The sequence below is a fragment of the Erpetoichthys calabaricus genome, chromosome 1 (assembly GCF_900747795.2).
Source record: "Erpetoichthys calabaricus chromosome 1, fErpCal1.3, whole genome shotgun sequence".
NCBI classification, from domain to species: Eukaryota; Metazoa; Chordata; class Cladistia; order Polypteriformes; family Polypteridae; genus Erpetoichthys; species Erpetoichthys calabaricus.
Window position 1 is genome coordinate 294,537,639 of NC_041394.2, and position 24,554 is coordinate 294,562,192.

A 24,554-nucleotide genomic window follows, 5' to 3' on the forward strand; every position below is an offset into this window, starting at 1 on the left:
CTACCACTTAAAGACCTACTGCAAAGATTGATGAACTTTGAGTATTATAATGGCATTTAAGACATCTGGGCTGTTCATCACAGTCTTACAACTGAAATATTCTAGCCCTTGACTCATAAATTTGGTTTTCTCTACTGAAACTACAAATCTTTATGATTGTCATTTGTCGCTCATTTACATCAAAATCACATCATTAAAAAATTCAGGTTTCAGACCCAGGACTCTGGATGTGTGAAGACGCAGTACTGATCCATATCAGATTTTTTTATTAAAAAAGTCACTTTTTGGCCAGTGTGCCACCATTTTGGAAAGACAACATGAATGTATTAGGCTTTATCTCATTATTTGTCTTATAATCATAATAATAATACATTTTATTTAGAAACATTTTTGAGGGACCCAAGGACATTGTGTAATGGAATAAAATAAATAAAAACAAAAAAAAAATAAAGACAAGAAAATAATTCCATACTGTATGTCATATGAAATACATACACACATAATGTTTAAATATTTACAAACATACAATTAAAGTAACCACAGAATGTATACAAAATGCCAGGAAAATAGTATAGAAATTATAAAAGTTACAGTAATGAGAAAGCTAAGTTTTTAGTTGTACATTTTAAGAAAACAAGCCTTTTAGCTTGAAAACAAGCCTTTTAGGTGCCCAGAAGCTAAAAGTCAAGAGATTCCAAAGTTTATGACAAGCATCGCTGAACACTCAGACACTCATAGTGTGAAGCTTGGAGGAAGGGACAGATAGAAGATGGGACTAAGAGGAACTAAGAGGATGTGATGTTTTATATAACTTAAGGAGACTACTAAGATATGTATAGGCTAGACCGTGGACTTTAAAATCAGCAGGAAGCCAATGGAGTTATTGAAGTCTAGTATGATAATTCTGCTACCTGAACTCTGTACATACTGTCATTTCCAACAACCCTGGGAAGTAACATCATGCAGACTATCATGACAGTGCTGTACATGAGAAACTTGTACAACTTGGAAATGTTTTTTAAATGAAAGAAAGTTGCCTTAATTATGTTCTTAATATGGATTCATATAATCTAGCACATAGCCTAAAACTTTTGTCTTCTTCAGGATACTTGGAGTGGAAATAAGAAGCATATCTGTTTTATTACTATTTAGCTTAAAAAGATTATACATATGTCATTCAATGTAATGTGCATCCTTTTGATTTTAGCTTTATGCCCTAAAAGTAAGTCAGGTAAACATTACTTTATACATGTCTTGGAAACACTTTTGGCTCTTGTCATTTTGGATTCTGCATTTTCTGCAGATAAATATTTTCATTTCTTTCAGAACCCCTATCATACCTCAGATGTTTCAGCATGCCTGCCTTCTGCCTTTTCTTACAAAAACAAGTAGGCGGAGTCGGAGGAGATCTGAAAGCAAGCATCACTTTCCTATGAAGTAATCCAATCCTCCTTTCCTTTCCACACTTCACTTATTCAAATAGTGCTGGACATTTGATATGTAGCAGTTCTTACAACACATAAAAGTGTGCGTAAAGCTTGTGGCATGGTCAAACTGTGGCACCCAGTTGAAAAAGACAGCTGAGTATGCATACTAGACACCCTAACTTTTTAAGCCTTAAGGAAGGCCATAGTACAGACTTTGCAGATGTTCTAATCAGCCATACATCTTCTCTTTCTCAGCTTTTGTTGATTATCAACATGGCAGCTCTGCCATGCAAACAACAAGCTAAAGCTTGCACAAACTCAGTACTATCTACTGACACCAAATGGATTTGAAAATGGTCTGTGTTATAAAACATGGAGTGTTCCAAAGGCAAAAATAGGTTGTGGTCTAAGTAACAGAGATGACTCCTAAGCCTACGATTGAGTTGCTTTAATTAATGACCACGTTTGAAGGCAAAGGTTTCAATTTCTTGATACAGACCAGAGAACAAAAACATTATAAAAGCAAATGGGGAAGTGCGGTTTCACTCATGACACATTTAAAAGATCACACATTGTAAAATTTAAATGTTAAATCTTACCATTAAAACTTCTCACATGTGGCTTTTGCATGTTGACTTGTTTTTATTGACTAAAAGATAGAGTTAAATCTGTTAAATATATTTAGAACTTGATTAGGAATTAGATGATTGCTTATGTCCAGTTTATGTAAAACCACACCATTCAAAGACTGTGTACGTACTTTTTCACATGACTATACATTATGCTATATGGCAATAAGTTTTTAAACTACAGAAGTTATTTAACGTGCTCAAGTGTAAAGGTTTGCTTATATTAATAATAATAAATATTACAGTAGGTCTGAAAATCTGAAGAAACATTTACAAAAAAAATGTTTACTATAACAAATGTTTAACTAAAAATGACAGACTCTTGAATGCTGTGTTGAACCTGCATACATAAAATGACTCCCACTCTATCATTAAATAGCCAGAGTGGTCACGTTATTACTTAATTAGTACATGAACAGATTGGAGTCACTAAAATAATGATGAATACTGAAATACACAAAAATTTGCTTCCACTTACAATGTTTTAAGAAATCTGTGGAAAATACTTTTTTTCATAATTAAACCGGTTCTACAGTATCACAATATAGATTATGTAGAATTAGGCAATAATGTTTATACACAAAAAACAACTGTACAGATATATTTTAGCATATTTGAAAAAAAGTGTGCTTATCCCATTTTATTTATGCATTTTATATTTATCTAAAATAAAAATACAGTGTGTTAATTATTAAACACTACCACAGATTACAATTTTATTTTATGTTAAAAAGCAAAGAGGGAGACAAAATTCCTTACATGTTTTTTTGGTTTACAGGCAAATAAGTGGTGTTAAACAATCATATTTTCCTCCCAGAAAAAGAGTGATAAATGAAAGCCAAAATATACACTAATGATAATCAGTCAGCCTTGAAAAGCAGAAGTAACCTTGATAATAAGCAGCAAGTGCCTTTAATACTTTTTATAATCCCACTGTTTTAAATTACTGTGATTGGGTTTCATTTGCATTTCTGTACCCACCTTTCGCATTGCTGATTTTTCTGTAAATACATAAATGTAATTTCGTTGTACCACTTGCAGAACAATCAGCTTAAAGCATCAATTATTCACTACCATATGTGGGTATTGGTTTGTTGTATGCAGTTACCTTTTTGCACCAAAAATGAAAATGGTGTTCATAACCAAAAATCTTAATGTTCATCTCCTCTGACCACAATACATGATTCCATTTGGAGTTCCAATGATGTATGGCAAAACTTCAAGCATTGTATTTTGTGGCTTTTTCCTAAGAAAGGTGGCGTCAAATAGTTGATTTAGAAATATTATGACCACAAAATTCAAGCAAACTAAGTAACCAAGAAACTCTAATCTTTGCATTTTCATTTGCCTCTTTTACTATCTTTCTCCCTATGTGTGGGGGTAGTAAGATAATGTATCCTACTTGGTAACTGTTTGAACTGCTTAACAGTTTTTACAGCTACCTGTGACTTTTTGTATAACCATCACCTAATCTATACAGATCAACAAACTTTAGTTTCATTGCAATTAAAAGGATTTTGAATTTACCCACATTTTTGAATATGGATAAAAAAGATTTTAGATATGTTCAACCTGTTTACCCCAGGGAAAAAGAACATGGTCACAGACAACTAATCCATCCTGTTATCCAAGAATGTCTTTGAACATTAGAACAATCTAGACGAGAACAGGCCATTCAGTCCAATAAAGTCAGACAGTTCTATCCACATAATTGTTCTACAATAACATCAAATCGAGTCTTGAGTCCTTCAAGTCTTATTATTTACCACACTACTTGGTAGCTTGTTCCATGTGTTTATGTTTCTCTGGATAGAGGAAAACTTCTAATGTTATTGGTACATTTTGCAGAAACAAGTCCAACTGTGTCTCTGTGTTCTTGAACTTATTTTCTGAAAAGAAAAAATTGTTTCAAGAAGGATGCACATTTATTTGGTTTCATTTACGATATTCTTGAGGGGTGGTAATAATTGTGCCCCATATATTCTTGACAGAATAAACTATTCTCAAAATAAAACAATGGACTTGCAGAATATTTTTTATTAGATAAATGGTTTTACCAAATTTCCTTCAGGGATTCTAATAATTCTAGAGTTGACTGGATACCCTGCCATTACTATCAGGATTGTTAAGACTGACAGTTCCTGCTGTATTAATTATACTGTTGAAGTCTTAACTACCCATGTGCTCCTTGACTGACAATCAGATATGAACCTTTTGAATCCCTTTCATAAATGCATTGTAGCCTGGCCCCAAGATGGTGCAGGATTAACTATTTAAAAAAAGTGGAAGCTCATAAAAATTTCTGAAATAACTGAGAATTACAGGATAAAATACATACATAAACATGTAATTGGATTGAAGCCACCTATGAATATAGTGTAAAGAGCATATTCTGTAGATATAGCACACACTTTAAGAAAGCATGGACAGTAAATTATATATTTAGCCAAGACAAGTGCACAAATGGATATCGATAATTATCATGACAGATGCTGAAAATTGTCCATTCTCTTAGCAGTACATATGTTTAATTTGTCTAGGAGATCATGTAGCAGAACAATGTAACATTAGATTCAAGTATTTTCATATAGAGTATCCACCAATAGCATGATTAGCAAATCTAGAACATTTCAAAAGAGTTTCACAAGCTTTGTTTAGTCTAAACATCACAGCTTATAAAAATGCAAAAAAATCAAATATCTGCAGATTGTGGAAGATGGCACTTTGCAATGGGCATTCTTGTTTTGTATTATATCTCATCCCTTTTTGAAAAAAATACCAAGTGGTTATCATCCAAACCTGAATGTATATGTTATGCTGCATTACATCTGGAGGATTTTGTCCTTTAGCCAATAATAACTAATTACATTTATATAGCTGTTTTTTAGCCTACTCAAAGTGCTTTACATCGACAGTAGAGAACCGCTTCATTCACCACCAATGTGTAACATCCAACTGGTTGATGCAAAGGCAGACATTCTCACATAAGTATGCTCACCACACATTAGCTATTAGTTGATAAAGGGATGAGAGAGATAGTTAGCCAGTTACAAGTAGTGGCTGGTGAAAAGCACTCTAGGTGGGGCTGCTTATACCATATTCAGTCATTTTCAGTAACCATCCCAATAGGCTGCATGCAGCACAAACCGCACAATATCAATGCTCTTTGAAATAATCAGTCATTTAATTTGCATTTTTTTTAAAAAATCAGCAGATTAGTGATTAAAGAAATTAATTCATTTCATTACATCTATATAGCACTTTTCTCAATACTTAAGGCACTCCACAAAGGGAGGACCCGCGTGTGCCGATGCGGGTTTGCTGCATGCTCCCGTCTGCTGTCCGGGAGCCCTTAAACCCAACACCGTCTGTAATGCTACCGATGAGCTAAGCAGTGAGGCACAACCTAGCAAAGGGGATGGTGCAAAAGTGCTTTTATTAAAACAACAGAACACAACCGTGTTCAAATTAAATAAAGTGCAGTGTTTCAAATCTTCAATAAATAAATAATCCATAAAAACAGTAGTGAAACGTGGACATTAAAAACAATAGAAAAAAAGTCTTCTTAAAAACAACGAGGTTAAAGTAATGCAAGAAGCATTCTTTAAAAAAAAACAAAAAAAAAAAACAACAACAAGCCCAGTGCCTTTTTACCTGGCGACTCCCCTGCTTCCCCCGTCTAGGCTTCTCAACAGGGGAGTTGCCCTACTTGCAGCTGCCCTTCACTCTGCCTACTTCAGCTGTTCAGTTTGCCTCTCCTCCTGACAGTGACTTGGGTTCCACAGCAACCAGGGCGCCCACACTGGGGAATACACACCCCAAGTCCCGACACCCGCTGCCTTACGCAGAGAGTCATCCGCCTTCCGGTCACTCCCGCCCTTCAGAATCAATTCTGCGGGAGCGACCACTACTGCTACTCCTCGGGTGTTGGCCTAACACCCAAGCTACCTTTACAGCTGCACGCAAGCCTGCACTCGCTCGCTCTCCCGCACTGACTTTCTCCTCCTGCTTCCTGAATTCTCCTGCAACCTCCGTTTCGTTCAATCTTTCATTTTTCCACTTAGCCGACTTGCGCTTCTATTTATCAAAAGGGCATAGCAGCTGTGGCAAATCAGCAGCCCCAGGAACAATCATGGATGCGGACGGTTTCTCACCTATGCACTTAGGTGAGAAACATCCACATTGCAAATCGCTCTGAGAACCGCTTCAGCCACACAACCACCATGACCCCTCACCAAGCCGCGAGCGCGGTGATTATTATTTTAAAACGGGCCTTTGATGGGAGCTGTGGACCCGCTATACCACACCGCGATGTGGGCCCATGATCTTGTTATTGCAAGGCAGCAGCACTACCATTGCACCACCAAAACCACCAGATAGTGAAAAATATAGCCTACAGCATATAGAAAAGTTAGCAATCACACTATTAAGACAAAGTATTAGGAATTTTTGAGTCCCATATATTGCTGGATGATGTCATATGTTAAGGTCAACTAATACAAAGAAAAATGGGATTAGGGGAACGTGTGTGTGTTTGTGTGACATCTTATTTATGCAGACATTTTGCCCTCCCTGAGTGGCAAATCTCTCAATGACTTTAGTATTAAAGTCACTGCACTAATGTTTTTTTAATGTTCTCAGATAAATGTTTCATGTCCCTAAATCCTGAAAAAGTGAATGTTGTATCTGTCCCTGCTGTTTTAAAAAATAAGCATGGTAAGCAAAATAAGGCATTTACATGACTGTATCCAAATAGCCAAGCCTTTCTGTCACATCAATAAGGGAGAATCCTTGCATGTAAGTTTTACCTGTTTGTGTGATTTTGATGTCTAGTCGATCTGGGCCAAGCTCTTTGACTTGTAGTTTCTCCACCAAAGTTCTTCTCTCAATTGGATTTTGGAGAAAAGATTTTATTGACTTTGGAGGCAGCTGAAATCCCTTATCTTGATTATGTGCGCTCATCATTGTTAATAATGGTTTGTGTGTATTCTGGCAAACAATGTCAAATGTCCCTGCTCCAGCAATGGACTCTGCCTGGGGCAATGAATTAATCACCCTTCACGCATCGGATTCAAGGATGCTAATTGGCTAAATTTATGTTGGTGTGGATATCTTTTGTCAGCGATTGGCTACATTGCTGCAATGACTGGGCAATTTTTCTAGTGCCCACAGTGTCCCAGAAGAGATATTTATAGAGAGGGGATGAATATTATGTGAAGTTCCCCCAAACAAAATTATTATTTACTAGGGGGCTTTGCCCCCTGCTCGCGTCGCTTGCCAACCCCCATGTTTGGTTTTCCGGATACACACTTTTAAGATTTTTTTTTCTTTGAATTGTTGCTATTTCATTAGTTTCACTTTTACTTCAGAACTTCTGTAAAAACAATATTTGTAATCTTGCGAGTCCCAATATGCTGAATCTTTAATGAGGTCAGGACAGGTTTCTCTGTTTGGAATCTCAGCACAGACAAAACGATCTATATCATCAGCAGTTAATTTTTTTTTTTTACAAAGTAAAAAAGTAAGTAGAGTTCTGCATTGGACTCCTGTCTGTAAAGTCGTGCTATTTTCCTCTCACAGTTCCAAAAGTACATGGGGTTACCAAGGTGATACCCCAGCTTTTGTCTAGGTTTTTGTACAAGGGCTAGACAGAACGTTTTTGACTCCTGGGGTAAATGTAGCTTTTAAATAAACAGACAGATAAATATATATACACTAACAAAGTAACCAATAAATGCATGTGTGGTAAACTCCGTTTTTGAAATTCTCAAGATTCTTTATTTGTCACATGCATAGTTATACAGGACAACACGCAGTGAAATGCATCCTGATCCACTTATCAAAAACTGTGCAAAGTTAGCAGAATATCAGTTAGATTAACAAAAAGTCATAGATTGAAAGATAACAGTATAGTAGAACATAATAAATAAGTAAAATTATGTGAATAAAGTAGAATTAAGTGTTAAGGTGCAATAGTGTAGTAATTATTGTGCAAAACCAAAGTTAGACTGGTAAATAGTTAAATGAGGTAGTTTGTTTGTTTGTGCTACTGCGATCTTTACTTTCTTTTTTTATATTTTCTAATTTTCCTACTTTCATATCCTTTAACTTTCTCCACATGTGTATAGCGCCGTTTTTTTTTTTTTTTGGAGACTTTCTAATTTCACTGGTTTCATAGCATCTAACTTGCTCTGCATGTGTTTAGCGCCAACGTTTGTAAATGTCTTTATGAAGTTCTACTTTGTCATTTTACTCATTGTCTTTTAATTCTGAGCCGTACAGTACAATACATAGAACAAAATAAATCCTCAATACAATATAAAAATAAAAATTCTAGAAGTATGGAGTAGAATTTCACATTAGATGATATCACATAATATGATTTGGATTGTTTTAAGTCCTGGAGACCTCATTCATCAAGCTGCCTCCCCCATTTTGCCATTCAACATCTGAAATAGCGCTAATCTGATGAAAGAATCCCTCATTCCCACGTCCCCATTCATCAGGGATGAATTTACCTTAGGTAGGCAATCTACAATTTAAAAAGAGATTGTTATTTTCTTGTGAATTGTTACATATGCATTATTTTCAGTTTTACTTTAAAACCTTTTGTAAAAAAAATACTTGTTTCTTTATTTCCTGCCCCACGCGTGTTTACATCTCTTTCTTTCCAGACGTATAATACTGCTCGTGTTGTGAAGGGTGTTGCGGCTGAACGTACGCTAAGGATATGCCTTTGGATCATTTGCTGTCTTTTTGCTGCTTGCTAGCTGCCTCTTCTGCCTGTCGCATGTCGTTGTTTTAAGAGCTCCGAGCACATGATGCTTGCCTGCCAAAAGCAATCCAACAACTGCTAGATTAGAGGTCTGTTGACTTGTTTTAAATGATGGCTCACTGCCTGGTCTCGCGTGACTTTGTAAAAGCAATACCTGTCTTTTATTTCTGGCCCCAGGCGTGTTTGAATTCTTTCTTGCAAGATGTAGAACGCTGCTCGCGTTCGTTTGGGGTAGCTGCCGTCACGCTACCCTTCGATCTTTTTAAAGCCTGTACAGCCGCTGTCTTTTTTCCTACGGCCCTGGAACAAACTCTTGGCACCAAGTCTCATGTTTACGGTCCCCGCGAGACGCACCGTGGCAAGTCTCCTTGGTCTCGCAAGTCTTTTAAATGTCTTTCGAGATTATCACATAAGCCTTTAAGAGATTATCAGCCTTGCATTTGCTTTCCATTCCAGGATTTCCTTTTATATGTAGATATATTACACCTTTTACCTTTTATATAATAGATATATTTCACGTTATTATGTATTTTAAACACACCCATTCTTAAACTATATAATTATTGTTTATTTTATAAATGTATATTTTAGAAACAAAACTCAAAAACATTTTCCAGCAGGGAGGGTGGCACCCTAGCATCCTCTATTGGCCAGCCACCACAGCCAGTTACATACAAAAGATGATTAGGAGGACAGAACGGTTAGGCCATAGTTGCCAGTTTAGCCAGGACATTGAGAAACACCCTATTCTTTTCAAAAGATGCTCAGGCTTTTTTTATGACCACTGAGAGTCAAGACCTCGATTTTAAATTTCATTCAAAGGATGGCTCCATTTTACAGCACAATATCCCCATCACTGCACAGATTATGGGGGAAATGCCCCCTGATAGCCTCACCAACACCTCTTCGAGCAGCAACTCAAGCTTTTCCTAGATTGCCTCCCTTCCAAGTACTGTTCAGGCCAACACATACTTAGCTTTAGGTGGTTTACCTGTTCTGAAGTGCAGGTATGGTTGCTGAATTGAATATGACATAGAAATAAGAGAGATGCATGTAAAATGAAAAAGTGTGAAACACTGCCTCACAACAAGGTTGCTGCTGGATCGGCCATTAGGTAACAATCCAGTATATGCAGGTAGAGTTAAGGGTTAACATAATAGACGTGTTTAAAACAATTAGGAGAGTTAACAAAGTGGATATCAGCAGATAGTACACGTATACTGGGCATAGATGAACTCTGGTTAAGTGAAGATACAAAACCTTTCAAATGCTCAAAGTACTTTACAGATATTCCAAAGAGTACAACTGTAATAAAAGCACAGGTTGGGAACATGCAGTGATACAGTACTTTGCCACACCCACCACATGACCAACCCCTCAGAAAACGATTAAATGATTAACACTGGAAGCAAGCTAATATTCAACATTAAACATTAATAAAATATACATTCATAAGACACAAACATCTGAATTATAATAAGAAACAATAATCAGGAATAAAAATGCAAAATGCTGAAATACCTTAATAATAAAACTTGTGATATATCATAACTTACAGTATACATATCAGCACTTGGACAGAGAGGGTCAAAAGAGAGAAAGGTAGTAATGGTAGTGAGAATTCAGTGCCTTCCTGAACAAATGTGTTTTAAGTTACCATTCATCAGAATTGATTGTATCAATCAGATTACTTTATGGACACCATTACAGAATCTGGGTGCAACAGAGTTTAAAGCTCTGTGACTTACAGAACACAGGTTACTCTGGGGTAAAACAACATTGCCAGTATCAGTAGAACACAGTAGGTGAAGAAACTGTAGTGCTGCAGGAAGTCACTGATGTAGTCTTGTGCATGGCTAATTACAGATTTTTATTGGTTAGAAATGTGGTTTTATATTCAATCCTATAAGACACAGGGAAACAGTCAAGGCTGAACAGGTGCTATGTACTCACTTTTGCAAGTGTGAGTGAGCTTTCTTACAGCAGTTTTGAACAAGCTTCAAACAAGATAACATATTAGAAGAGCCGACAGAGACTTACAGTGGTCAATGCAGGATGTGTTAAAAGTATGAAGAAGCTAAGTATCAGACAAAAATAGAAACAAGTAAGCACAGAATATGTTGCAGAGGTACAAACAAGATGTAAAGAAGCTTTCTTAACATGATTTCTGCCACTTGAATAAGAAAGGGAGGAATCAGAAATGACATCAAAATAATGCATCATGCATTACTTAGACTTAATAAAAAGAAATTAATTATCCTCAGGTGAGCTTTAGTGTCATTTAGCAGGAAGTCTGTTTTGTTGCAGTTTCATTTTAAAGAGTTCTAATTGAATTAAATTTTAACTTAACTTGTCCGAGGGAGATTGTGAGCCAAGAGATCTCTGATGAGCACCCACTTTTAACAGTGAAAAAGATCTGCGTATAATCTGTGTAATAGATATCATAAAAGCTACAAGTGCAAGTAATACAAGTAATATGGCCTGGTGGAAGCATATAGATACAGAAAAGTAAAGGGCCCCCTCCTTTAACCGTCACCTTATCGTGGTGGAGGGGTTTGCGTGTCCCAATGATCCTAGGAGCTCTGCTGTCCGGGGCTTTATGCCCCTGGTAGGGCCACCCAAGGCAAACTGGTCCTAGGTGAGGGATGAGACAAAGAGCGGTTAAACAAACCTCCTATGAAGAAAAACCATTTTGGACGGCGTTTTCCCTTGCCCGGACGCGGGTCACCGGGGCCCCACTCTGGAGCCAGGCCTGGAGGTGGGGCTCGATGGCGAGCGCCTGGTGGCCGGGCCTGCACCCATGGGGCTCGGCCGGGCACAGCCCGAAGAGGCAACGTGGGTCCCCCTTCCCATGGGCTCACCACCTATGGGAGGGGCCAAGGAGGTCGGGTGCAGTGTGAGTTGGGTGGTGGCCGAAGGCGGGGACCTTGGCGGTCCGATCCTCAGCTACAGAAACTGGCTCTTGGGACGTGGAATGTCACCTCTCTGAAGGGGAAGGAGCCTGAGCTAGTGCGCGAAGTTGAGAGGTTCCGGCTAGATATAGTCGGGCTCACCTCGACGCACAGCTTGGACTCTGGAACCAATCTCCTTGAGAGGGGCTGGACTCTCTACCACTCTGGAGTTGCCCCTGGTGAGAGGCGCCGAGCAGGTGTGGGTATACTTATTGCCCCCCAACTTGGAGCCTGTACATTGGGGTTTACCCCGGTGGACGAGAAGGTAGCCTCCCTTCGCCTTCGGGTGGGGGGACGGGTCCTAACTGTTGTTTGTGCGTATGCACCGAACAGCAGTTCGGAGTACCCACCCTTTTTGGAGTCCCTGGAGGGGGTGCTAGAGGGCATACCTTCTGGGGACTCCCTCGTTCTGCTGGGAGACTTCAATGCTCACGTGGGCAATGACAGTGAGACCTGGAAGGGCGTGATTGGGAGGAATGGCCACCCTGATCTGAACCCGAGCGGTGTTTTGTTATTGGACTTCTGTGCTCGTCACGGATTGTCCATAACGAACACCATGTTCAAGCATAGGGGTGTTCATATGTGCACTTGGCACCAGGACACCCTAGGCCTCAGTTCGATGATCGACTTTGTGGTCGTGTCGTCGGACTTGCGGCCACATGTCTTGGACACTCGGGTGAAGAGAGGGGCGGAGCTGTCAACTGATCACCACCTGGTGGTGAGTTGGCTTCGATGGTGGGGGAGGATGCCGGTCAGGCGTGGTAGACCCAAACGTGTTGTGAGGGTCTGCTGGGAACGTCTGGCAGAGCCCCCTGTCAGAAGTAGCTTCAACTCCCACCTCCGGCAGAACTTCGACCACATCCCGCGGGAGGTGGGGGACATTGAGTCCGAATGGGCCATGTTCCGTGCCTCTATTGTTGAGGCAGCTGACCGGAGCTGTGGCCGTAAGGTGGTCGGTGCCTGTCGTGGCGGCAATCCCCGAACCCGCTGGTGGACACCGGCGGTGAAGGATGCCGTCAAGCTGAAGAAGGAGTCCTACAGGACCCTTTTGTCCTGTGGGACCCCGGAGGCAGCTGATAGGTACCGGCAGGCCAAGCGGAATGCGGCTTTGGTGGTTGCTGAGGCAAAAACTCGGGCGTGGGAGGAGTTTGGGGAGGCCATGGAGAATGACTTTCGGACGGCTTCGAGGAGATTCTGGTCCACCATCCGGCGTCTCAGGAAGGGGAAGCAGTGCAGTGTCAACACTGTATATGGTGGGGATGGTGCGCTGCTGACCTCGACTCGGGACGTTGTGGGTCGGTGGGGGGAATACTTCGAAGACCTCCTCAATCCCATTAACATGCCTTCCAATGAGGAAGCAGAGCCTGGGGACTCAGAGGTGGGCTCCCCCATCTCTGGGACTGAGGTCACCGAGGTGGTCAAAAAACTCCTTGGTGGCAGGGCCCCGGGGGTGGATGAGATACGCCCGGAGTTCCTCAAGGCTCTGGATGTTGTAGGACTGTCTTGGCTGACACGCCTCTGCAACATCGCATGGACATCAGGGACAGTGCCTCTGGATTGGCAGACCGGGGTGGTGGTCCCCCTCTTTAAGAAAGGGGATCGGAGGGTGTGTTCCAACTACAGAGGGATCACACTCCTCAGCCTCCCTGGAAAAGTCTATTCAGGGGTCCTAGAGAGGAGGGTCCGTCGGATAGTCGAGCCTCGGATTCAGGAGGAACAGTGTGGTTTTCGTCCTGGTCGCGGAACAGTGGACCAGCTCTATACCCTTAGCAGGGTCCTGGAGGGTGCATGGGAGTTTGCCCAACCAGTCTACATGTGTTTTGTGGACTTAGAAAAGGCATTCGACCGTGTCCCTCGGGGAATCCTGTGGGGGATACTCCGAGAGTATGGGGTACCGGCCCCAGTGATAAGGGCTGTTCAGTCCCTGTACGATCAGTGCCAGAGCTTGGTCCGCATTGCCGGCAGTAAGTCGAACCCGTTTCCAGTGAGAGTTGGACTCCGCCAGGGCTGCCCTTTGTCACCGATTCTGTTCATAACTTTTATGGACAGAATTTCTAGGCGCAGCCAGGGTGTTGAGGGGGTCCGGTTTGGTGGGCTCAGGATTGGGTCACTGCTTTTTGCAGATGATGTTGTCCTGTTTGCTTCATCAGGCCGTGATCTTCAGCTCTCTCTGGATCGGTTCGCAGCCGAGTGTGAAGCGGCTGGGATGAGAATCAGCACCTCCAAATCCGAGACCATGGTCCTCAACCGGAAAAGGGTGGAGTGCCCTCTCAGGGTTGGTAGCGAGATCCTGCCCCAAGTGGAGGAGTTCAAGTATCTCGGGGTCTTGTTCACGAGTGAGGGAAGAATGGAGCGTGAGATCGACAGGCGGATCGGTGCGGCATCCTCAGTAATGCGGGCATTGCATCGGTCTGTCGTGGTGAAAAAGGAGCTGAGCCGCAAGGCGAAGCTCTCAATTTACCAGTCGATCTATGTTCCTACCCTCACCTATGGTCATGAGCTATGGGTAGTGACCGAAAGAACGAGATCGCGAATACAAGCAGCTGAAATGAGTTTCCTCCGCAGGGTGTCTGGGCTTTCCCTTAAAGATAGGGTGAGAAGCTCAGTCATCCGGGAGGGGCTCAGAGTAGAGCCGCTGCTCCTCCGCATCGAGAGGAGTCAGATGAGGTGGCTCGGGCATCTGATCAGGATGCCTCCTGGACGCCTCCCTGGTGAGGTGTTCCAGGCACGTCCAACCGGGAGGAGGCCCCGGGGAAGACCCAGGACACGCTGGAGGGACTATGTCTCTCGACTGGCCTGGGAACGCCTTGGGATTCTCCCGGAAGAGCTAGAAGAAGTGGCCGGGGAGAGGGAAGTCTGGGTATCTCTGCTCAAGCTGCTGCCCCTGCGACCCGACCTCGGATAAGCGGGAGACAATGGATGGATGGATGAAAGTAAAGGGCTAAGGACAAAGCCCTGAGAACTCCTTGCATGATCGGCACTAGGCTGTATCTGCTGTTGCCAAGGCTGACATATTGGTAAGAAAGGACTAGAGAGCAATGCAAGAGATGCTCAGGATGCTGTCCTTTCTGGATAGCAGAATATTGTGATTAGCAGTATCAAATGCTGCACAAAGGTCTAACATATCTAACATGTTGATTTGCCCAGAGTATGCTACCACAACGCTGCTGCCTCGCAGTTGGGAGACCTGGGGACCCGGGTTCGCTTCCCGGGCCCTCCCTGTGTGGAGTTTGCATGTTCTCCCCGTGTCTGCGTGGGTTTCCTCCGGGCGCTCCGGTTTCCTCCCACAGTCCAAAGACATGCAGGTTAGGTGGATTGGCGATTCTAAATTGGCCCTAGTGTGTGCTGGGTGTGTGAGTGTGTTTGTGTGTGTCCTGCGGTGGGTTGGCACCCTGCCCGGGATTGGTTCCTGCCTTGTGCCCTGTGTTGGCTGGGATTGGCTCCAGCAGACCCCCGTGACCCTGTGTTTGGATTCAGCGGGTTGGAAAATGGATGGATGGATGCTACCACAAGTAAACTGTTAAGGCTACGTCACAACAGGTGACTTTTATAGTGATTTTTAGCTGTAGCCTTCATTTACATAAGCTTAGGCAGTCAGATCGTCTGAGACCAAATAGTCTTGAGGTTTGATTTTCTCGTTAATCAGAAGGGTGGGCTGGGTTTGCAGTAGAGTTGACAACCAAATGAACCAATGAATGCTCATCCAGAAGCACAATGCATAGAATGTACCAAAGAGGAATAAGGAAAATGCATGTTTTGAATCATGACTGTCCAATACCTTGTATTTATCCATGGCCTCACAAAGGCCAACAATTTGGTGTTGTTGGAGAACTGACAGCTCTGTTGCTGAGTTGAGGTATTTTTGGTGTACTGTAATGCAGTTCCGGCTTTTCAAGGTCATTACAATAACACCCTGATCAATTACTTTCTTTTAATTTAAAGTTATTGTCATGTATACATATTACAATGAAATTCTTACTTTTATGTTCTCATAATGGAGACATTACCAACAAAACACACACAAAAACAGCATACATAGAATACCACATATACCTTTAATATATGGCACACATATAAGTATATGTATAGTATTTGGTTTTACAGCTGACTTTACTAGTGTGAGTGTGAATGTTCCTTAGCAGTTTGCCAGAAGGGGAAGGCACCTAGGTGGTGGTAATATTCTGTGCCGCCTTCACCATCCATCTTTTAATACGTAGTCTGACATGTGGCCCCTTAGTGGAAGCACTGAGTTAAAACAGACATGCAGTCTATTTGCATACCTGGCTTTCAAGGTGGAAAATAATTTAAAGTACTGTTTTCCCCTCACTTATTGAAATCTTATTAACATGTAGGAGCATTTGGGGGAAAACAAAACAAAACAAAAAAAAAACACAAAACAACATATTACCTTATGAGAATAATAAAAGTGACAATTGTGTCTCATTGATAGCAGAAATAAAATTACAGATTAAGCAGTTTATAAAATTACTTTCTATTTTTACAAAAAAAAAAGCCTAGACAGAACTAGATTGTCAGACCTATATTATATTGCAATAGTGACAATACATACTAAATTATTACTAATATTGCAATAAATTTTCGGGGATTTTTTTTTTTGCTCCCATCCTATTGTTTTATGGAGCAACATTGTTTAAGTTTACGGCAATATACGGACTTTACCCTAGGTTATTTCCAGAGCTGCAAGCTATGCTAATCTCCTAAACAATCACATACAGCATTTTTTTCACAATGCTTATCTAAGGACTTCTTCATGAGAATTTTATGTTTAGTGGAGTCAATTTATTCTTAAAAGATAATCATAGAATTTTGATTTATAGGGAAAAACATCTAAAGAAAAATAATAACACAGCATCAATAATGCGTGCCCTAATATTTAATAAGCAAATCCATTATTCCGTCCTTTAATTTGAAGAAACAAAAGCAGTTAGAGCAGTCTTTTTTTAAGACCATGATTAACATAAGCAACATTAATGCAGAAATCCACACTAGTGGAATAAAATGTTTTATTACATACTATGGGTTGGTATATTATAAAACACTTCTCTAATTGCAAAAAACAACTTACATGAAAAACGGGTAAAAGATTCTTACTGCAGTATTGTATGCTGTATATTAAAAATGAGCATACAATAATATTTATTTATTTTTACTCACCAGTAGAAGTTCCAGTCTTCAGACTCGGACACCTGAATCCACCCTCTCTTCTCAAAATTATTAATAAGTACTGATTTTTCAATGTCTGTTACCCATTTTATTTTACCAGCCATTTCCTATCTTCCTTGGACCTTCAATCTGTATACAAAAGTGAATAAGATTACAAATTATCTTAGAAATAACTCAGTGGTAGCTTATACATTTTCTGTTTAGCCTATTAATTACAGTGATGCATCATTTTTGAAAAATAACTTACCCATTCTTCTCTGTAGCTCTTATCACGATGTTCACAGTACTGTATTTATATTATCACTTTCAAACTGAGCACAATTACATAATGGCAAAATACAAATCCCACATGCATAGCTTCATTACAGCCTTATACATTTCCCAAATACTGCTGTGTACTGCACAAAATACAGCTCTGAATACATTTAAATTAGCATTATGTTTCACTGAAGTACTGTAATCAGAATCTGCTACAGTGAAAAATGTCTAAGACTATGTGCATTTTCATAACCCTAGAGTCAATATGAAATAAAATGGTATTTTACAGTATAATGAATGTTTTTGTAAACATTTGTACCAACTTTGTTTATTAGTCCTACTAGGGTCTTTTGGGATTACTGAGAATCACGTCTGGACAGCAGCAGTATAAATCTTGAATAAAGATGTTAGCCATTAACTTTGATTATAAATTTGAACAGCTATATGATTTATTTAAATTTGTATTTCTAGTAACACATACAACATTGTGATTACTAATTTAATCACCTACATGACCCAGGCTTCAGTAACATATTTTGCTTATACACTACAAGTCAGTCTCAATAATTGATCTTGCATCAAAGTGACTATACTTTATAGGTTTCACATACTGCAGAGGCATGGCATTGCCAAAGCAGTCCTGCACTTATTTGACAAATGCAGACACTTACCTCTGATCATGTCCAGGATGCACATGCTAATTAATGATCATTCATCAACTGTTACCAAATAAAAACTGCAAAAAAAGGCAGTTGTGTTTTTATCCTGTTCTGACCTTTTAGAAGAGCTAGAACTATATTTTTGTTAACAGCATTTTGCATTAATGAGTTGGTTACTTTTCTGCTGTGTGGTATATTCAGGTTAGTGGTAGCATGTGGTGATGGGGTTTACCTAATTCAGATTGGGCCTAATTACTTTATTCCATACAGCAGGTTGCGTGAACCTATAAGACTCCTGTTGTAGCTTTGTTTTACAGGTTAGCAAGCAAGGCTGAAAAGGTATATACCAAAAAGCAGTTTTCCTGCTTCATTTTCCTTTCACATTTTTAGGAACACTAATTTACACACCATTTGTTTCCAGCAAACAATATTTTTTATGTAGCTATTGAGTCTTAATAGCTTCCACACTTCATTTCTGTTCAAGTAAATGAAAGCCCAGACAGTTTACAGCATTCATACATGAGCTGACTCCAGAGCACGTTGGTATATTACTATTCCTAAACAAAAATTAAAAAAACAGTTTTTGTAAATTGTTAGTTTGTTACAAATTCTTGTATGCATAAATAAAACTTTTCTACAAAATGTATTGTTGTATTATTTTGAGTGTTATTAACTAGGGTGTCTCCTTTTAACAATTAACAGTTACTATTCAATGAACAGGGGGTCAACTATCAATTACAGTACAAGATATTATCACAATTTGCATCCTATTCTTGAAACAGATATTCTTTTGAATTCTGGTCTGAGACACTAGACATCATCCACCTTTTCCTTAAATTTCAACAGCCTCCCTACCTGTGCAGATGCAAAGCACCCCAGAACAGAAGGCTAGCATGTCCACAATTTACCGTAGGCATGGCCTTAGCAGAACTGTGACTCGTTAGGTTGAAAGTGCAACAAATTTAGCTTTCTTTTGATATTAAATAGCTCCACTTTGAGCTCATTAGACAATAAAGTCTACACTAATGTATTTTCTTGTAAAAGCTATGCTCCACATCATATGGCTTTGTTTCAACAGTGGCTTCCTTCTTGCCACTCTCAGATATAAACCATATGGAGTAATACTGAAATTGCTCAACAGTCAGTATTTCCCCAGTCTTAGAGGCCTCTGTAGTTCTTTCAAAGTAATTTAATAACTTTGTAGGGAAGGGCTGATGGAGACACTGTCTTTGTGGCACTAAATTGTTTCCACGCAGCAATTACATTCCAGCTCACAGCACTCAAAAATAAATTCAATATTACTAAAATTTTCTCACAATTTATCCTGGGGTTCTTTAGATAGTCCCTTGCTCAGTGCATTTTATTCTTTCTTCACATTCATTTCAAACAACATAATTCTTAATCCAAGAATTGTTGGAACAAAAGTATTGTACAGTAGGTAGCACAGCTGTCAGTGTGATTGCCTTACAAGAAAACAACGTTAGAATTCCAGTCAGGTCACTGTCTGTGTGGAGTTTGCATATTCCCCCTCTCATCCCAAACATGTGCATATTAGGTTCACTAAACTAGATTTGACTGTTTGAATGTGGGAGGTTGCCTCAGACATTAGCAACTTAACTCATCTTTTTCACTCAGACTAGTACCAGACATACATGAGCAGCTCCACTGTATCATGTGTGAAGGTCCAAAGAGCTCCATGGAAGTGGTTAAAGAAGGCAAATACCCAGGCTAAGCCCTAGCACCACAACAACTAAACAATTTTTTCTACTTTGACAGCAATCATGAGCACCGTGATGAATATTGATAATATTTCTACAATAAATAGAGGTTAGGAGCACGCACTGATACAGCGCATTGCCGCACCCACCACACGGCAAACCAACTCAGGATCCAGATTAGGACCGAGTGCAGCCATGCAATGGGTGATACCTTAGCAGCACACTAGTTCAGATGGAGTGGAACAGTGTGAGGTTTTTTTTTTATGGTGGCTGGAGTGCCAATTCTGCCACCAACCCCCAAGTTTTTCCCTGTAGGTTGAAGGGCCTGCATGCAGGGATGGATGCAGATTAATGTCATACCCAGGATGGAGCAATTGCAGGTTAAGGGCCTTGCTCAAGGGCCCAACAGAGCAGAGTCTCTTTTTGCCATTTATGGGATTCGAACCGGCAACCTTCCAATTGCCAGTGCAGATCCCTAGCCTCAGAGCCAATAAATTCAATAAATAAACAACATAGTTTATAAGAACAATGGAAAAACAAAAACAAAAGTGAAAATACAACTTTTAGATTTATAGCTTTAATGTCTTAAACTAACAACTCCACATAACATTGTCTCCCCTACTATTGAAATTAGTATGCAAGCCATAATATGATCCCCCCTTGACCCCAAAGCAAATGTACACCTGCAACTCTGACCCTGTTTCACGAATTTAACTGCAAAGCAAACAACAGTGATCTGACCTCCTACTTATTGCTCTAATTATTAAGTTAAAAATTTCAAGACAATTGAAAATCTGTATGCCTTCTTTGTGTGCTTTCTTTATACAATTTAAATAAAAACTTGTATGTATGCTTTTTTTGTTACACATAATTCCACTCTTTGCATTATTAGTTATTTATTGCTACTATTCATCAGCACCACGGGGACATCCAACCATATCAGAAAACAATGCCACCCACTATGAGGAAATTCTGAAATAAGTAAAAACACCTAAGGCTACATTCCCACTACTACATTTTTGTTTGAAAACTGTGTTTTTCAACAAAAATAAACTCAGCCCACACTAGCATTTTCACATCATTTATGAAAGTATTTTTATTCATGAGCAAATGAGCAAAAATGCATTATTACATAATTGTCAGCCTACATTAGGCATACATGCAGCATATACTTCTTTAACTGGGCATATGTTTAGTGATTCTGGCATGACTTTAACACTGATTTGCAGTAGCTGACTGATTTTCTGGGCTGTCGTACAATCCAAAGAATTTCTATAATGTCAGAAATTTCAATCGGCTATCTTGTAGTGTGAGCAGTCTCATGAGCCAATTTTCTTGTGTTACCATCAAATTTCCCAAAATTCACTATGCAGCAAACACCTATGTCTTGGCATGCCAATTGGATTGAATGTGCCCTTGCATTTTGAGTACATACACAGCTGGTGACTCATGCACCGTATCTAGTCCCTTGACCACAATTTTTAAAAATCACATATAACGCAATTTAGATGCATATTAAGCAAACAACAATTGCGATGGAAAGCAACTCTTCTGTGTTGGCTATGTCAGTATATGTTTTCCTTCCTTGAAGGGGAACCAGTTAGGGAATGAGAAGTTATAATGAGCAGTATGCAGTGAAGGAAGAACCACATAATAACCACAAACCAACCAGAACCAGAGTCTGGAATCAGAAAATAATTTATTTCACTCATCTATATTGAAACACCACACCGCACCGACTTAAAAAAAAAAAAAAAAAAAAAACTGTGTATGGGGAGTGTTTTCAGAAGCATTTGTGTTTGTGGGCTGAAATTTCCAGGGTAGTGTGGGTGAAAGGCGAAAATGGAACGGAGGTTGCAGCAATCCTAAACAAGATTTCCCAAAACATTTAACCTTTTAAACACTTTGAAGGACACCTTTTAAAATAAAAGAGAGAAATCCAAAACTAAATTTAAAAAAAAAATGAACACTAGAAAACTAACAAAGCTTAAATAGAAAACAGAAACAGAAGATAAACTCAACCCCAAACTACAGGGACCGTGGCAGAACTGGTGAAAAACCCAAGTATCTCTAACTAAAATGGGACAAAACTAGAAAATGAAAACCTGCTTGAAAAGACTGAGGCTACAAAGCAAACTAAAAAGAATGCTTAAGCAATGCCTCAAGGCGGGGATTCCCTTTTCAATGTCAAAGCCCCGCCTATTACTTTATTGCCCAAAAGTTCATGCAGATTACACATATCTGGCAAGGAACAAAGGCAGGAGTCCTGAATGCTTAGGCAAGGCTCCTACAGCATTAACATCCCTACAGTAAAAATCAACACAATTGGCGGTGCCCAGGATAATTTTCAGATCAAAGTAGGGCAGGGTGAAGACTAATAAGAGACCAAGATAGAGGCAAACTTGTCATATAATAATGCTTACTATAATTAGACGAAATAAATCCTGTTCAGCAGTAGTGCAGCCCAAGGCAGTATTCAAGTAAAAGTACTGTTAATTAAAAATATATATACACAATATTTTTATATTACATACGGTATATATATATATATATATATATATATATATATATATATATATATATATATATATATATATATATTATATATATATATAAAAAAATAAAAACACACACACACACACACACACAGTACTTGTCAAAAGTTTAAGAACACCTCCGTTTTTTTCCACTTTTTCTTCAAATTTAATCAGCTGAAATGTAATGAATGACCTAAAATGGTGAAAAGGTAAGCAGTAAACTGCCAGAGGTTTAAGTTTAGGTTAGCAAAAACTGAAAAACAAATTTCAGAATATTATACAGGTGCTGGTCATAAAATTAGAATATCATGACAAAGTTGATTTATTTCAGTAATTCCATTCAAAAAGTGAAACTTGTATATTAGATTCATTCATTACACACAGACTGATGTTTAATCAAATGTTTATTTCTTTTAATTTTGATGATTATAACTAACAACTAATGAAAGTCCCAAATTCAGTATCTCGGAAAATTAGAATATTGTGAAAAGGTTCAATATTGAAGACATCTGGTGCCACACTCTAATCAGCTAATTAACTCAAAACACCTGCAAAAGCCTTTAAATGGTCTCTCAGTCTAGTTCTGTAGGCTACACAATCATGGGGAAGACTGCTGACTTGACAGTTGTCCAAAAGACGACCATTGACACCTTGCACAAGGAGGGCAAGACACAAAAGGTCATTGCTAAAGAGCCTGGCTTTTCACAGAGCTCTGTGTCCAAGCACATTAATAGAGAGGTGAAGGGAAGGACAAGATGTGGTAGAAAAAAGTGTACAAGCAATAGGGATAACCGCACCCTGGAGAGGATTGTGAAACAAAACCCATTCAAAAATGTGGGGGAGATTCACAAAGAGTGGACTGCAGCTGGAGTCAGTGCTTCAAGAACCACCACGCACAGACGTATGCAAGACATGGGTTTCAGCTGTCGCATTCCTTGTGTCAAGCCACTCTTGAACCAGAGACAGCGTCAGAAGCGTCTCGCCTTTGGACTGCTGCTGAGTGGTCCAAAGTTATGTTCTCTGATGAATGTAAATTTTGCATTTCCTTTGGAAATCAAGGTCCCAGAGTCTGGAGGAAGAGAGGAGAGGCACAGAATCCACGTTGCTTGAGGTCCAGTGTAACGTTTCCACAGTCAGTGATGGTTTGGGGTGCCATGTCATCTGCTGGTGTTGGTCCATTGTGTTTTCTGAGGTCCAAGGTCAACGCAGCCGTCTACCAGGAAGTTTTAGAGCACTTCATGCTTCCTGCTGCTGACGAACTTTATGGAGATGCAGATTTCATTTTCCAACAGGACCTGGCACCTGCACACAGTGCCAAAGCTACCAGTACCTGGTTTAAGGACCATGGTATCCCTGTTCTTGATTGGCCAGCAAACTCGCCTGACCTTAACCCCATAGAAAATCTATGGGGTATTGTGAAGAGGAAGATGCAATACGTCAGACCCAACAATTCAGAAGAGCTGAAGGCCACTATCAGAGCAACATGGGCTCTCATAACACCTGAGCAGTGCCACAGACTGATTGACTCCATGCCACGCCGCATTGCTGCAGTAATCCAGGCCAAAGGAGCCCCAACTAAATATTGAGTGCTGTACATGCTCATACTTTTCAGTTGGCCAACATTTCTAAAAATCCTTTTTTTGCATTGGTCTTAATTGATATTCTAATTTTCCGAGATACTGAATTTGGGACTTTCATTAGTTGTCAGTTATAATCATCAACATTAAAAGAAATAAACATTTTGAAATACATCAGTCTGTGTGTAATGAATGAATCTAATATACAAGTTTCACTTTTTGAATGGAATTACTGAAATAAATCAACTTTGTCATGATATTCTAATTTTATGACCAGTACCTGTAAATGGGCCTTCTTCAGGGAACAAATAGGTTATAACCTACACATTTTCCACAACAATTAAAGTAAATTAAGCCTTGTAAGTTGAAGCAAACAATTTGCACAGGTGTCCCAATTTCTGTTGATTAATTAAAAACCCTCTGTATGTCTTAGAGCAAAGTTCAAACAGACTCTGAAGTACTACTTGGTCATATTACACTGTAGAAAGTTGTAAATTCCAGTGAAAAAGGCAGTTAACAAATGAAATACGACAGAGCATTGTTACCCTTAGAACTGTTGGCCTTTCATTTAGAGAAATTGCAAAAAAATCAAAATGTCAGTGAGTATGGTGTCCTACCCAATTCAAAGGCAAATGGAAACTGGAAGAAACTCTGATAGGAAGAGATCTGTCAAACCCTAAGTCATAACCCAATCAGAAGACAAGCTTCTGAGGGTCACCTGCTTTCGTGATAGGCACCTCATGGCACAACAGCTTCAACCACAGCTTAACAGTTTGTACTGTGAAGAGGAGACGTTGTGTTGCAGTTTTCACTGGCCAAGTGGCAGTAAGAAAGACCAT

The 24,554-nt window shown here is 39.7% G+C and overlaps 1 protein-coding gene across 1 annotated transcript in view; it reads right to left on the minus strand.

Moving 5' to 3' along the window:
- The window catches only part of ttll1 (tubulin tyrosine ligase-like family, member 1), a 48,422-nt gene that overhangs the window by 15,591 nt on the left and 8,277 nt on the right, over nt 1–24,554 (minus strand). The window contains exon 2 of the mRNA XM_028816961.2: nt 16,958–17,095. Within this exon, the coding sequence (XP_028672794.1) occupies nt 16,958–17,070 (113 nt within the window). The 5' untranslated portion in view covers nt 17,071–17,095. The remainder of the gene's footprint in view (nt 1–16,957; nt 17,096–24,554) is intronic.